Raw genomic sequence first — 15,846 nt, forward strand, 5'->3', positions numbered from 1 at the left:
CATCAGATGAGTCAGATGGTGCCATGGCACGCAGAAGGAAGCGACGGAAGGAGGCCCAACAACCCGAACGGCTGATGAGCCATCCTAGCGGCAAACGCCGTCGAATTCGGCGAATGAAACTTACAGATCTCAGGGGAAAACCCCACCGTTCCTTGCAACAGCAACTGTCCCGGCTGGAAGCGTATCAGCCAGACCTTGAAAACTCTCTTATGCAGAACCGACAAGTGCATAAACGCCATGGGCAAGTCCCTTCCATGCAGTAATCGCGACCGGCAGTGGCCATTCACCGTACATATATGTTACAGGCGTAATGTGTTGATTATGAAGAGCTGAACTCAGTACTCTACTCCTGTGTAGACATGAACACACACGCCTTTGTTTAAACGTGCTGATGCGGGATATCAAGCAAACATTGTAAGAACATCAGCATGGTGATGATGACGCAACGTTTTACAACATTACCGCATCTCCGTGGACATTAGCAGCCCCAAAAACTACTCGGGAATGCCATCCACACCATTCACATTTGCATCGACAACTGCAGGCCATCGATGACAACCACCAGCTGGGTTACATATACCGTCGATCTGGAAGCACGTCCAGTTATTGTCCATTATGCAATGTCCCAAAACATTCAAACGTTGGAGAGACTAGTGTTTGGTCGTTTACAAGGCAATGTGTCAACAGCCGCCGTCGCAACTCAAAAGCGGGCTGAGCTAAAACCACCATTGTCACTGCACGCCAGATGCAGGCGAATTGTGGCCGTCGGGCTAGACATTAGGCTACTGTAAGGTCATCGCTCCAGTACAGATGGAGGACCGGGATGTAGAAGTCTGTCCCAATCATGAGGTCCTCAAACACGGCAGACTCGTCGTCAATGCCGTTCTGCTCAAGTGTGAAGTTCATGTTGAGCTCAAATAACTCAAACAAGTCATTGGCGTCCTTTTTAAACGCTTTCCAAGTATATGCCATGGCGTGGCTGTTGAGAGCCAGGTAGCGCGCTCGTATTTCTGCAACTGTCTCCTCGCTGGGAACTTCCATGTGGTCTTCCTGCTTGGTGAGCACATTTTTCACTTTAATCATTCTGCACCGGCAGGAAAGCTTGCCCTTCTGCGGTGAATGAACACAGTATCAACTTCCATTCCCCAACTTGATGCTGTATGTTTAATTGGCTGCACCAAGCTTGACAACATCCGCTGCTGAAAGTAAACAACTCACATCACGTCCTTGCCTTGGTGCCGCCTCACAGTCTGCTTGCTGTAGGCAGCACAGAACTCAAGAATGGGCCACGGGGCGTGCGTGATGAGAAACGGCAGTGCTGACGTTTCATCAACCATCGACAGGGGAATGCTGGGGTGGCAAACCAAGAAAGGCGAGATTAGAAACACGCTGTTCCCACATTCCATTCCCAGACCTCTCAATCCCTGGACCATCCATGGCGCAATTCCTCGGCAAACACTTTGTTTTTTGTGGGTTCTTGTCGCAGCTTTGAGAGCTTGGCATCACAAATAGGACATTGCCCAGGCCAGTGACAGCAGCTTCTCCACGGTGGAGGATGTTAGGGACGATAAACTCTTGCATGCATCAAGTCGCAAAGGCAGTAAAAGGGGGCCAGACTGGTGCTTACGAAACAACAATATACCTGGAGGCGAGTGTCTTTCCACCACGGTGTACCAAAGCAGGTTTCCCAGTCCGCTGTTGGCTCCACGGGTGGTACTTGTAGGAACCGACCTTGAGGGCAGTAGGGCCGGACTAGCTGAGTTATGGGGTCCACTTGTGTCTTGACATCTCCTGTCTCTGGATCAAACCTGCACTCAAAGAGACGCTGGCACGCAATACGCTGGCATGACGCTGCAAGAAAGGGCCTCTTGGACATTGCATGCCTCAAAGGGATGGTTTGCTTGTCATGACAACAGTTTCCCTGGTCTCCTTGCAAGTAATTCAAGGGCTGGTAAGGTTGCACTTCGCGCACCAGCGACAACATCATGCATCATGGTACAAGCATTCATGGGTGTGCTACTATCCACATGATAACGCCATGAATGCCATGACTTGCAAACATTGGCTGAATTACAGGATGTGAGAACTGTGCAGAACCTTGTTGATGACGTCCCCACAGTGTTGGAAAACTTGCCTTGCAGCAGAGCATAAAGCCCGGAAAACAAACACGAGTTAGGGGCAAACCAGTGGGATATGTCCGTTCCAGCATTTCGAAGGATAGGCTCAACTGCCAGTCCTTGCTTACCCTGCATGGGCATGGTCCAGTTTCAAGTCGAGCACAGTTGAAACGACAAAGTTTCCATCTGAGCTGTCAACACATGTACACACGCACACTCGTACCTTCGTGAGGCTTGTCAAATCGAAAACCCCTCCTAGAAATGACACCCAACAGTCTTCAGGACTGTTGTGCTGTGCCACCTCGTATGGGGTGTAGAAGCGCTGAGGTGCCGTCATCTGAAAGGAGACGTTGTCGACAGCAGCTTCACTGAGCGATAGCCATTGAAAAAACCCCTACTTCTCATGCATCAATTTGCAGGTAATTCATATAATTGTTATTCGAAAGTGACTCGCCACAGAGCCTTCTGTGCGGTGCTCCCGTGTGGTCCTCACCACGCGAGACGCTATTTAGCTGTGCATGCCAACAAGAAGCTACTGATTTCATTGCATGATCATCGCAAATCCCAGGATACAAGCGAACTTGCTGAGTTGTTTTCACACGGTAAATGCATCACACTCAGCTTGCAGGGGTGTAACGACCGCAACGCGCTCACGCCCTATGCAGCACCGTTCGTTGATGTCTGTATCTGAATGGCGGCAATCGTAAGCCCCATACATGACGCGCGTCTGTACCCTCTATGCTGACATGTTTCGTACAAGTGACTAGCAACCGAAGCCCATTGCAGCGGCAATCGCGCATCAGGTATTTCATGCAAGGAATTTGTCTTTGCTGTCTTCATGGACTGGACTAAACGTAGTGGAGGCTAACTTACATGTTCCAAGCAAAGTCAAGTATGCTTTGATACAAGCAATATAGTAGTCGACCAGAGCTCGAGGCATAACCACCGTTGTCCAAGTAGCCTGCAGGCGTAATATCCAAGGGCGACACCATGGCGAAACTGCCCCCGCTTCAATACGAAGTGCTGCTTAGCGAGCAGCTCGAAGATTACTTATCCAAACCAGGACTAAAAGGTACTGAGGCTGCTGAGATTGTTCATGCTAGGAGCTTCGTGCTGCATGGCCTTCGACCCTGAAGAAAACTGTGTCATAATGCCTTGGTCTAATTCAGAACAAGGGATGATTCATGAGAACGAAACAAGTTTTTTTGGTCAGATATATTATGTAAAATGAGTTATCGCCATGGAAACCGTCCGGGCGTTCGCATGTCCAGCTTGACAGGTCACTCCTGCCTGACCCCTGCATTCCAGGCATGAGACGAGCTGAAGCAAAATGACTTGCCGGATACGACCCCATGATGATCACAACAAGTCAGAGAATGTCTGAGGTCACGATTTCGGTGTTATCCTGGCAACTGGTGGGCACATAGCTATAATATGAGCCTAGGAGGTGAGCCACTGCAAATGCAAAACGCTATGTCGACTGGCGGTTCACATCTTGCATGAGCCCTATGTGCACCTGACCTGGCGTAAGGAGTCTTCTGCAAGACTCTCAGCAAGCATTATGAACTGGGGATGCGCACCCTCCAGGCATCCTGCTACTCATCCTCATCACTGCATGGATGACTGGGGAAGAACCCAGTAGATTGTATGACCCGTATTAACGCTTATGCCATGAAGCAAAGAACTTCTTACCTGACTATACAAAGGGGACAACAGCCAAACGCCTCGTTGGTCTCAGCATTTCACTGTGCCAGATTTCATTGCACCAAACCCGGTCACCCTTTGGGTGTGTCCTCGTAGGCGTAGTGCTCGTTTCCGTGGACCTGGCGTGATTCCCGATTGATTTTCTTTTTCTTCTTTCTTTTCACCCCTCCTCTCAACCCCGTTCCAGGCTCCCATTCACTGTGATATTGTGATATTGTTTGGTATGTTTCTTCGACGATGCACCGTTTCACAACACTCGTCCGCATGGACATTGGCAAGTCCAAGAACTACCTGGAATTCTTGCAACACATGAATCCTGCAGCCTGACCAGCAACACGCCAAGGCATCATGCAAGGCACCCATTCTACCAGGTAGCAAGCCCTCACAGCTGCCGTTTGCGTGCAGTTGTGGAAATTTACTCGGAATGGTGTGGCACGTGCAAGAGTGTTCTGCCAACATTCAAAAGGATACGAATGGAAAAGGAGGAGGAGTCTTGTTTACTTTTCTTGACGGTAAGCTCAGCGTACTGTGGGTCCCCAATCCGCTACACTGCAATGAAGTCTGGTTATAGGCTGTTTGTGAGATACAAGCATATGGAGTCATCAATATGTCGCTCCATTCGGAATGGCGGCACGCATTGGTTTGCAAGGAGCAAGGCAGCATGGCCATGTAGCAATCATTGCAGCATTTACCATGGGATTCGTGGGTCTAGATGCCAGAAAATATGCATGACGACCGTTTGCAAAAATGGGGTTACTTGGTTGACCAATCTGGCAAAGTACTGAATTACTTCTGTTGACATTGAAGTCCGGAAATGGTAAATGGAGATGGTGGCATGGAGACAGACCCCATTTGTTTGGTATCGTCAGCAGTCTGCATCTGAGCTATCTGCGCTCAGGTCAGTCAAGGCAGGATGTCCACCAGGAAAGGAGTGCTTGTGTATACCGGGCACTGCTTTGTCGCCGTGCTGACAAAGAAGTGCTGGATATACACAGTGCCAGGCTTGGCTATGCGTCGAAGATCGTTAGCATTCTTGTGGTTCAGATATCCCATGCCAAAAGATGCATATTTATATGCAACTACACCGGGCTTCTCCCAGTATGCTCAGTAGCTGCATGTAATGAAAGGACTACATGGGCAAAGAGGTTGCTGCCTGCGGCGCAGGTGAAAGCTGAGACATGCAACTTCCTTCAAGAGGCAAAGGAACACAGAGGGAAGTCCGAGCCTCTCTTTCTGCTGTACCGGGTGCGACTCGACGCCATTGTTTTCGGTGAATGACACCACCGTGCTTCGCCAGTTTTGGTGTCGAAACTGATTTTGACCTGCAAACTCATGTATTTTTGGGTATCTGGACCCAAAAATCAGAGGGTGGAACGAAACAGTGTGACACCAATGCTTTTTGAAACGCTGTCCTTGGAATGCAGCCACGGTACCGCGTTGACCAGGACAATGTATTTAACCAACAAAGACACAAACGAACGGTGGCAGCGTGCAGCAAGATGTATTGCAACAAGGTGTACAGATATATCTTTTCGTAAGTGGGTGACTCGACACAGTCGGCCCTTTCGGTTTTGACTCAACACAGGATCAAGGCCTTGATGCATTTCAGTGGCTGCACAAGCGAGAGCATGTCATGCAGAATGGCATCTGCAAGAAGGAAGGCAAGATTGTTGGGGCAAACACGCCGCTTTTGGCCTCGATGATCTCTGAATTGACTCCAAACTCACCGGACCAGGATGAGCCTGAGGTGCGAATGCATGTGTGCTTGCCGTTTGGCAATTGGAGCATGCGACTAGAGCGGACCACTGAAATGGTGGAATCTACAAGAGGAATGTCAACATGTCGAGTAGGTATATTGCGGTCAGAGACTGTTTCAGTCATCATGCCCAGAAACTGCTAAGACAGATGACAGCTCTGTCATAAATACGTTATACAACGGTTTCCCAGACAGCACCCTTTTTTGCCGTCATAGGCTACATAAGCTCTATCTTTCCGCTCGGCCTTCAGGTAGCAGCGTTGCAGGCATGTTGAGTGAGGCCTATTTCACGAGCTTTCAGGTACTACGAAGTAGGTGACAGCTTGCTAGCCAAACTATGATAATTCAACTGGGGGGAGCGCCAGAAGAAGTGCACTGCGCCCGATCGGGACGTGCCTAGCCAGTTCGCTTCATGCCTTACATCAAGCTGTTGGGATACGGAAAGAATGCCGTTGGGCATCCGCGGCTAGCATTGTGTTTAAAGAATGTGTCACCGCCTTGCAAGAAATCAGTAATACTAGGTATCAACTTAAAATTATCAGCAGATGGCACGGAGAAATCAGTATTGCTCAGTAATGACGTAAATATCAGCAGATGGCACAGCATGGCATTGCGGCAACTTCAAGCATCTCAAAAGACACTGCGCATCGTCACAGATAAACCAGGCCCGCTTTACTCCTCCGCAGACCGAGTCTTTCAGATTGACTTTTGTGGTGGAAGGTGACAACTCAGCACGTGCAGAAGTGCACGCATTGGGTGAGAATGTGTGATAGCAATTGGGTCATTCACACTCCTGTTCGGGTGATTCATACTCCAGGAGTAGGGTCGAGTTGTCTGCAAATTTTGCCTGTTGGTTGTTCAACGGTCTGGCATTACATGGTACGAGCCATCTGAATGTCGTTGTTTACAATACGAGAGATTGCCATGGCCTACTTAGGTGATGCAGAGTCTCATTCCGTTCTGCATTGCAGGCAAATCCAATTCACATGGCAAGGAAAGAGCGTTTGAAGCATGGCAAATGAACAGAACACCATGCAGCTGAAGCCCAGCCAGCGCAGTTTCGGCAATTCCACAACCAGATTCGTTGCATGGGCCAGTGCACAGCACTCAAGGTCACGAACGTCGCATAGTCAGCGACCGCTTCAGTGCATTGTTAGGGCCGAGGGCTCGAGCGGCCATCCGACCACAGCCCTTCACATCGCAAGGGTGTCTCCACCCGTGTAAAGGCGAATCCTGCGACGGGGCGAAAAGCACCCATCCACCCTTGCCACACCACTCAAGCCCTTCTGGCATGCTCGACGACTCTCCTCCACAATAAAGGAGGACAGAGAAAAGTAAACAGCCCGACATGCAGGCTGCCGACACGAGGGCTGCGCAGCCTCATTTGCTGACTCATGACAAGTGAGTCAGTGCCATATACCCTGAGTAAACCATGCGGAGGAAGATGAAGGTGGCACAAGTATTTGATTCCGACAATGCGTGTTTCAGCTATACAAATGGGCGGACAAAAAGCAGACGCTTGGCAAATAATGCCAAACACGCCAATGCGCAGACAATGGGTTTGAAAGCATTGCTTCACAATTCGACATTCGAGACTTGAAGCTTGTCATCGAAGTATCAGGGCCTCATACACAATCTTACAATATATGACACCTTGTACAGTCAGTCGACTGGACGTGATGTCACCAGCTGTCAGCAGGAGCCAAGATCCAAGGCATTGCAGTATATCAAAAACAGATACAGCGGCAGAACAAAGTTGAAAGGCATGTAGCTCTCTGCATTCATAGCACCTTCATGCGGACAATTTTGATTTCATCAAGGGGCCGATCACTTGCATCTGTCTGTACCGTTCCTATCCGTTGAATGATTGGCATGCCCGTCGCTATCCGGCCAAAGATCGTGTGCTTCTTGTCCAGCCAGTGCGTAGGTCCCAGCGTTATGAAGAACTGCAGACATGAGCACTTGCCTTCATCTCAACTTCTTTCTGTTTCGGTAAGAAAACATTATAACAGGGCACAACATCATGAAGAGACCAGCTGCGCTTCATCATCATCGTGCACGTTTTGCTGCATCCATACGACATTGGATTCAGCGACTCGCCAGAATGGGGTTACGACCCCCATATTTGCCCCCCAAAATCGTTGCATTTTCAGGCGGAGGTGACTTGAAAATTACCGGGTCTGGCGAAACCCCGATTGGAATGGGCCCTAAAATCCTATCATCGGTTTGCAGAGCACAGCGCCGCTACTAGAGGGCCTCTCGATGTAGCTTTGAAGCTCCATGGAAGGTTGCATGGCTTGCAACCATATCAATCAGAGGCAATTGAAGCCAAAGCAAACGCCATAGGCCACACACCTGACTGCCGTTGGTGTTGGGTCCCGCATTTGCCATGCTGAGAATGCCAGCCCCTGTGTGTGACAACTCGGGGTTGATTTCGTCCTCAAATTTCCCACCCCACATGGACTGGCCCCCTCGTCCAGTCCCTGTCGGGTCCCCACCTTGGATCATAAACCCAGGTATCACTCGATGAAGCTGCGAATCAAGCAGCATGTCAGCCTCTCAAGGGCAAGTCATCTGCCCTGTGGAAAGACACAACCTTCCATGTGAATAGGAAGTTTGCTGAAAATGTTACCTGACCACAGAGGGCAACCACTCCCCGATAAATCTGGGGCATGGGCAACGGTCCCATGAACATGCCTGTCAACGAGACTTCCGCTATTCACACGCCAGAAACGTGACGACCGGGCATATAAGATGAACATCATCCTGTGATGTACCAGCCGGGCACGCACAAGGCCCAGCTGTACAAACAGAGCAGTACAAATCAGTTCAAACATCATTGTTTGATGTTTCCTATGCAAATTGGCCATGATGGTGGCCATGTCCTGTATGGCCATCAGCCCAACAATGCATAGGGTGCACCCTATGAGACAACAGCGCATCGAGCGTGGGTGATCCAGAGACAGTTGATGCTCAACGCTTGACGAGAGTATTCAACCTGATATATACCATGTACGGCATGCATGGATGTAACCAAACGAGTCCGGCTTGATTGTGTCCTAGCCAAAAGCAGGTTAGGCGGAAGCACGCCTTGGTTCCATCGTAATACTGACGCTTGGCCAGCCCTAAGAAGTTTTCACAGGTTTTTGGAGCATGTTTGATATAAAGTTCTACAGTGAAAGTGCCCGTCGACGTTTGCACCTCAACTTGGGGGGCATCCATTTTGTGTTGGATCCGAACGGATATTGCAAAGAAGCACAAGCTGTGGCTACTTGTAAAGCGTGATCCCTACATGTGCGTAACCATACGTAATGCAGGCGGTTGAGAACGGCGGAACCATGGAATACGGTCAATTGTCGACACAACCGTACCCGTAAGTGGTGCACGAGAGCAAATTTAGGCTGGGAGCATTCGCTGACTTTGACGTATCTGCGAGAGGACCTGGGTACCTACAGCCTGTTATCGGCACCAAACGCGTTCAGTCCCGTGTATCCCGCCAAACGAGAGCCTCGGCGGTAAAAGTTATCTCTAGACATCATAATTAACTGTCACAAAGCCACGAAGCTTCCTTGCAAGCTGCCACTGGATGGCAGCGAGACCACCTCCTCGAATCCTTCTCCCGTGCTGAAAGCAATTTCTGCGCTCTGCTTGCTTTTGGCAACAGCAATCGAACTAGTCCGTCGTGACTCTTCTCCTGCAAACGAAAACGTCATAGCATTCGCTGTCACAGAGGCAAGCTGTGCATTTCATTTCTGCGAGCAATATACAGCGTGCTTTCTGCTGTAATTTTGAGTTCATACAATTTCTGTTTCTTGCAAACAGCCAAACCGGCTGTTAGCCACTGCAGCTCAGTAACGTGACGTACTTACGCCCAACAGACTGTGGGCTTGCTGCAGCCACAGTTCAACATGGAGCACTTGATCGAAGAACCTTGCTCTGTCAGCTACGCGGTTCTTTTGGGAGATATACAGCTAGGACGGCATGGTGCGCCCCACAACTTCAGTCGGGTGCTGCTGGACAGTGACGGACATGGCTTAATCCAGGAAAAGAGAACTTGTCTTAATTTGAAATGAATTGCCGTGAAGAGTTCTTGCATCAACGAATGGCATGACTTGATTTCGGTCGACTCAACCTGCTTGATGAGTGCAGTCGACCAGATGCTGAGCGAGGACAGGACACAGCACAGCAAAATTTGGGGGAATACTGCAAGAAATTGGCTGGATGCGCCCGCATTCGTCTGCGCCAACCTGGACTGCGCCGGTACGGTTTCATTGTGTGCTCGATGTGGTGTGCAATAAAGGAACGATAAGGACATCTAGGTGTTCACGGTACAGTTGAACGCCCATTATCAAAGGCTTCGTGTCCAAGGAAGAGCTTTCTGGCTTTGCTTTCCAATTGTCAAAGCGTAAACTCGACATCGCAGGTCCAACAAGGCTCAATACCCTCATATCGTGCAGTGACAAAGGCCACTGTTAGCGACCAGCTGTTGGCGCATAGAGAGGTGCATTTCCGCACGGACCCAAGCAATGTGAGCGCATTGGAACATGGAGGGGTCAATTTTGTCAGCCTGGCAAATAGACACAGCCGGGACTTCCGCACAGTCGGTCTCAAGGATACAATGGCCGCCCTCCAGGGCGCAAATGTGGGTTTTGCGGGGGTGGGCGTCCAGCAAGATGCGGAGCGAGGGAGGGTCATGATACGAAACGATGTCCGATATGGTGTAATGTCATTTGCCGACGGTCCAGAGGAGTGGCGAGCTATGCCGACGGTGCGACCCTTGGCACTGCCGCGTGACATCGCAAGACGTGCACTATCACCACCATGCCCAACGCTTGAATTTTATGCCAACAGGCCCTCATAAATCCAACTCACAAGGCACTCACTACTACCAGGCTGGCTATGAGAATGCGAGTCATTGGAGTTTTGTAGCAGATGTTTCTCATGCATGTTTTTTGGCTGGGGGCAGCCCTTAGCTCTGCCAGGGTGCGAACTGTTATTATTATGATCCCGCAGCGCCGAATCATTGTCATAGACCTAGCTTCTTGCTATTCCTACTAGCCTCAGTGCAACAACTTGTAGTCACTGAGGGTGTGTCATGCAGTCAATGGGGAACAACTACATCAACCCTGCTGCACGAGATTTTGACCGGAGGGCTGTCAAGAGTAAGATTGCGCGGTTCAAGTCACAGTTCAAGGTGGATATCCTCATAGTCAGCATGCATTGGGGTCCCATCTGGGCTCGTGGGCAGCCTCCAGCCTACATCCAGCAGGTGTTCAGAGACATGATAGATGCTGGTGCAAACATCATTCACGGACATGGCAGCCACAATTTCCAGGTGCGATGTGCGATGGGCTTGTATATGGGTAACATGTGCGACCAGGTGGCAAACATGTCCGACGTGTGTTGTGGTGCTAAGGCAGGAGCTCTAGGCATGTCGAGGAGCAAGTTTGTTTGGCAGTGTTTTGTCAGACCCTCTGATTTTTTGGGTCCAGATACCCAATCATACATTACTTGCCAGGACTAAACTGGGGGCTGAACCCCGGTCTGGCGCAGCAGTGTGTTATGGAAGAGCAGCTCGTGCAGGTGATACTGCTGTTAGCGGTGAAACCGTAGCAACTGCATCTTAGTGGAACCAGCCGATTGAGTAGTCTCGAGGGTCAAGGAGCGGGGATACGTTGATGAGTGCAGGGAAGGGGAGGTTGGAATACAATGTGGCAGCACCCAATCGATCGCGTCCGAGGACACGCATGTTGAGCGCGCAAGTGTGACTATTCGGGGGGTGATCCAGGAAGCAATGCACCATGCAGCGTCAAGGACAGATATCGCTGGCAGTGATTCGTCAGAATGGGGTTCGACCTCCATTTTGGCCTTCCGAAATCATGCATTTTCAGGCATGGCGGCCTGCATATTACAGGGTCTGGTGAAGCGCTGATGTCTCATACGACCATTGTACTTCGCATTGTGCAGGGAAAACGTCTCAAGGCCAGAAGCTTGACCTGGGAGCGTTTTTGCAGGGGGTTGAGAAGTACAATGAGGGGATCATTCTCTACAGCTGCGGTGCTTTCATCAACGACTACGTGGTGGACAAGGACAGGAGGAACGACCTCGGCTTCATCTACCTGATAGTGCTAAGAGGCCGCCGCATTCAGAGGCTGGAATTGCACCCAACGACGCTGGTGCAACGCCCTGAGAAGAACAAACTGCTCGCGCGCTTTTATCCGCAAGTCAACCTGGCCACGAAGAAAGACCGCAAGGTGGCCCTGACTCGGATGGCAGAGATGAGCAAGGAGCTTGGCACCGAGCTACTGGTCAAGCGCGGTCAGCGGGTGTTGTACGTTCCCTTCGAGGGTGACGATCTCGTCCCGTACGTGCGGACGACCCTCACACAACGTTTTTGTAGCTTCATGCGCCGATTGTCCTCACGCTTGTGCTTCTCTAGCTCCGGCTTCAAGCGCGTCTCGCAAGATAATCTGGACCCCTCGGCTGCGTATCGAGTGAACCCTGCTCAGGCCGCCTACCGTGCCAAGCCCCTCACCACCTCCCCTTCCCTCGACCGCCATCTGCTTGCCTCGTCCAGGACTCTTTCGACAGGAGTATTGCCTGAAGGTTGAGCCTCAAAGTATCGGCTCTTGCTGCGAGATGCGTTTCATGGCACGAATAGCTTATGCGTGCCATGAACGTCTGCGCAAATGCGGCCGAGCGTATCACCTCACCCTTGCCTTAAACAGTAAGGAATTGATTGCTAACGTGTGATCGCCTGCTCACGACCATGCTGCGGACATGATTCCTTGTAGATGACTAATCGAAATAGGGTACAGCAAGGGCGCTGCGCCCTTTTTCAAAGGCTTTGGATATGCCTTGAACTGTTAGCGTGACAATGATCTGATAGAGTTGCGTATGCAAACATGCCATCGGATGAATTAATGTTTTGAGCCTCATAATCAGAAGAGGAGGGCATTTTCATGCCAGGCACTTCCTTGCCTCAATGGCTGTTTATGAAGATGCCTTCATCTGGATCAAAATCCTGTAGTAGTTGACCTCATCATCGATCGTTAGCTATGTCATCCTCTTTGAATTTTCCCGATCGAGAGCAACGCATAAGAAGGAGCATCATCAGTAGCGTGCAGTGTCTCATGCGTGTATCTGTGACAATTGCGTGTTGAGTGGAAGACTGGCAAGATGTAATACACCATTGTGCAGCATGGAAAATGGGATGGGCCATGATCCATGCTTAAATGTTGGTGCTCATGAAGGAAAAGCATTTCGACTGTTGTTTCATGCCAGGATCCAGTATTAAAGTAGACAACTATCTGAATGGCTCTATATGCATGCAAGGGTTGTGATATGAGAATCACTGACAAAAACGGTGTTCAGCAGCACCACGAGCGTGCTGCATCCTCTCACTTCAACTGAAACGTCGACTACCTACAGGTGGGAGGCAGGACACAGTTTGCATTAGCAGGCTCACTTACACATGCTGAAAATGGTTGCTTACCCTAACTAGGCATGGCACCTAACGATCATGTAGCCTAAATAAATGCAATAAAGCTTGCAGGGCAAGGTTCAAGTCGAATGTGGAAGGCACTGCTTCCAATGTACGTACTATACGCCCAACACAAGCACTCGAGTGAAGAACTGGTTGCACCCACGTCTTGGCTCGCAGCTCCTGGATGAGCCAGGAATTCCCTTTGATGGTTTGGGAAAGCATCATGCAAAGTGTGACACTCCTTCGGAATGCATCATGAAGAGTTGGCTCAAGCCTGCTCCGACCAACAAAACGCACAGCCGCAACAGCAGCAGAAAGGCTCTCTGCAAGCCAAGGAAACAGAGGGCCGGAAACAGCATCGCCCTCCGGTGAGAAATTAAAGCTGCAGAAAATGGGCCAAAGATCATCATCCAAGACCAGGCCCGCATGACAAAGTGCTGACGCCAGAACCACTTGCAGGCCAGCCATGACGAGCTCCAGCACACGAGCTGTCTGCGCTGCACCTCCAGCTGCTTGCGACACCTCCACTGCTATGCTTGCACCAGACGCATTCGAGAGCGATGGCACCTTGGAAGAGAGGACTGCATGAACAGCAAGCACGCTGCACAACGAGACGGCGGTGTGGATGAACTCTGACACACAGGTTCGGAGAAGTTCCAGCTGTTGCTGCCGCAGGGCTGTGTTGCCCTCAACACATTGCGCCTCAACCGCTTTGAACAGAGCCTGAACCTCCCTCGCTGCGGAAGCAAAGAGGCCACATGATGGCTGCACACAGTCCGCCAGCGAATTGCAGGCTTGCGTTTGCCCGCTTGGCCATGTCGCAGGCCCTAACCCCTTCATCGCTGAAGAACCGTTTGTTGGCTGTGGACTTTGCAGGCTAATTACTAAGAGATCGCTCAGCATGTGAAAGGGCGAGCGTGCCGCATTTGTGAGGATTTCGCCGCATTTGGCTTCAAGCTTGAACGTCATGCCGCCAAAGAGCCTCACAAGCGGCACTTTCACTTCTGGCATCTGCACGCACACGCGCCAGGCGCGGCGTGAGTCAGCGTCCATGTGTGCGGATTGAGCGACAGCGTAATGATAGAGGCCAGGAACAAACGCAAGAAGCGCATCGAGCGCATGGCTCGTCAATTGTGACGGCATGGTGTCAGCATCTGGCACCTCCGGTGACACCTGGCTCACCCCTGTTCCAATCGGCAGGTCGGCCTCTGTTGGCGTAGGCCGGCTGTCGGCAGCGGGAGTCGTGCAGAGGGAGGTCATCGTTGCAAACAGCGGAGGAATCAATCGGGATAAACGCTTGGACTGGTCTCCGACTGCAGCGCCCAGCTCAACGTACTGCCCCAGCGTGTGGCACACCAAAAGCAACAGGTAGTGCGTGTTGCTGCTTTCTTGAGCACCATGCAACACGCAGGGCGACGCCGTTTGAGCACTCGCGTGGGGGGTCACACGTGTGGCTTGCTGAACATGCGGCGTTCCATCAGGCCCATGCTCAGCACAAATCTCCTCGTCGTCCTCGTCCTCATCAACGCCTGCTACAGTGCTAATGAAGTCCATCATGCAGTCCGCGCACGCATGCAACGTCTCCAATGCCTGCGAGACAAGCTCATCCGGGATCGGCATGAACTCTCTGCTCGGCGCATGCGGAGGCTGCCAGTGATCTCCAGAATCTTCAAGGTCCAGGCCCCCAGCTGAGTCATCGTCCGCCAGCATGATGACCTCCATGACGGCCTCGAGAAGCGCCATGCAAGCTGCTGACATGATGCTCGGATCAAATGAGCCCACGTCGACAGGATCTGCATCCAAGAATGCTCGCGCGGTGGATGGTGGTCGCTCAGCACCAGGGCCATCTGCTGGAGCCGGCGTTCGAGGAAGTGCAGCTTGAAGTTGAGAGTACACCTGCACTTTGAGGACTGGAAGAAGCACGGCGAGGACGGTGTGCTCTGTTGTTGCCGGAGTGTCAGAGCAAGAGGCCACAGAGTGCTGCGGGGTGTGCAAAAGACTAACGGGCCTCAAGATCCTCACCATGGAGTCCAAACTCGACAGCGCACTCGCCGTGTTAGCTTGTGGCAGGCGGCTGCTCAGCACGACTTGCACCCCCGCCCTCAAGTGCGCAGGCCAGAGCTGCTGGGCGCGCTGCAGCCTGGGGTCCTCTGCGGGGCTGGCGTCCTTGGCGGCCTGGCTGGTGCAGTGTGTCAGAGGCGCCTGCAACCCTGCGACCAACGCAGGGTGCGACGCGGCGAGGAACAGCATTGCGGCGAGGTCGGTGAGAGCAGTCAGCTGCACAGTGCGCCACTCCTCGGGAGCTTGGGTCGGGCCTGCGGGCGCTTCAGCGGTCGCTGCCTCGGTGGAGCGGCCAGCTTTTGTGTCGACGCCGGACATCGTGGCTGCCGATGCTCCCACGCACGGAGTTTCGCTCTGGACAATTGGCGATTCCACTGCAACCTTGAGCGAGCTTGCTCCAGGGGCGCTGGGCTCCAAGGGATTGAGGGGTTCGAGCCCCCCCCCCTCGCTACCTTCTTCGTGCGGTCCTGTTAGTTTGTCTGGCTGTTTGTAGCCCACCAGGAATGCAAGCGCGCTGATGCCGTGGACAATCTGCAGGTGGTCGTTCTCGGCGCCTGAAGGCCTGCCGGCACGAGTCAGCGCTGCACGGGAGAGAAAGCGCGTGCAATGCACCGCACTGGCAAGGGCAGCAGGTGCTGCGGATGCTGCGTGGCAGCAGATCCAGGCGGAGACTGCTGTAAGCGCGTTGCAATCGAGCGCAATCTCAGTCGCATCGGCGCCAT

At 51.8% G+C, this 15,846-nt stretch overlaps 1 protein-coding gene across 1 annotated transcript; it reads right to left on the reverse strand.

Moving 5' to 3' along the window:
* Positions 1 to 7,358: 7,358 nt before the first annotated feature.
* Positions 7,359 to 8,799, reverse strand: LOC149810290 (peptidyl-prolyl cis-trans isomerase-like 1). Its single transcript, XM_089994311.1, has 3 exons — positions 8,668 to 8,799; positions 7,933 to 8,109; positions 7,359 to 7,523 (listed from the first exon to the last, which is right to left on the reverse strand). The coding sequence occupies exons 1-3, from the start codon at positions 8,797 to 8,799 to the stop codon at positions 7,359 to 7,361; spliced, it is 474 nt and encodes a 157-aa protein (XP_089850437.1).
* Between the last annotated feature and the right edge of the window lie 7,047 nt (positions 8,800 to 15,846).

The sequence above is a fragment of the Nuphar pumila genome, unplaced genomic scaffold (genome assembly GCF_984573655.1).
Source record: "Nuphar pumila unplaced genomic scaffold, dmNupPumi1.hap1.1 HAP1_SCAFFOLD_399, whole genome shotgun sequence".
In the NCBI taxonomy this organism is placed as follows: Eukaryota; Viridiplantae; Streptophyta; class Magnoliopsida; order Nymphaeales; family Nymphaeaceae; genus Nuphar; species Nuphar pumila.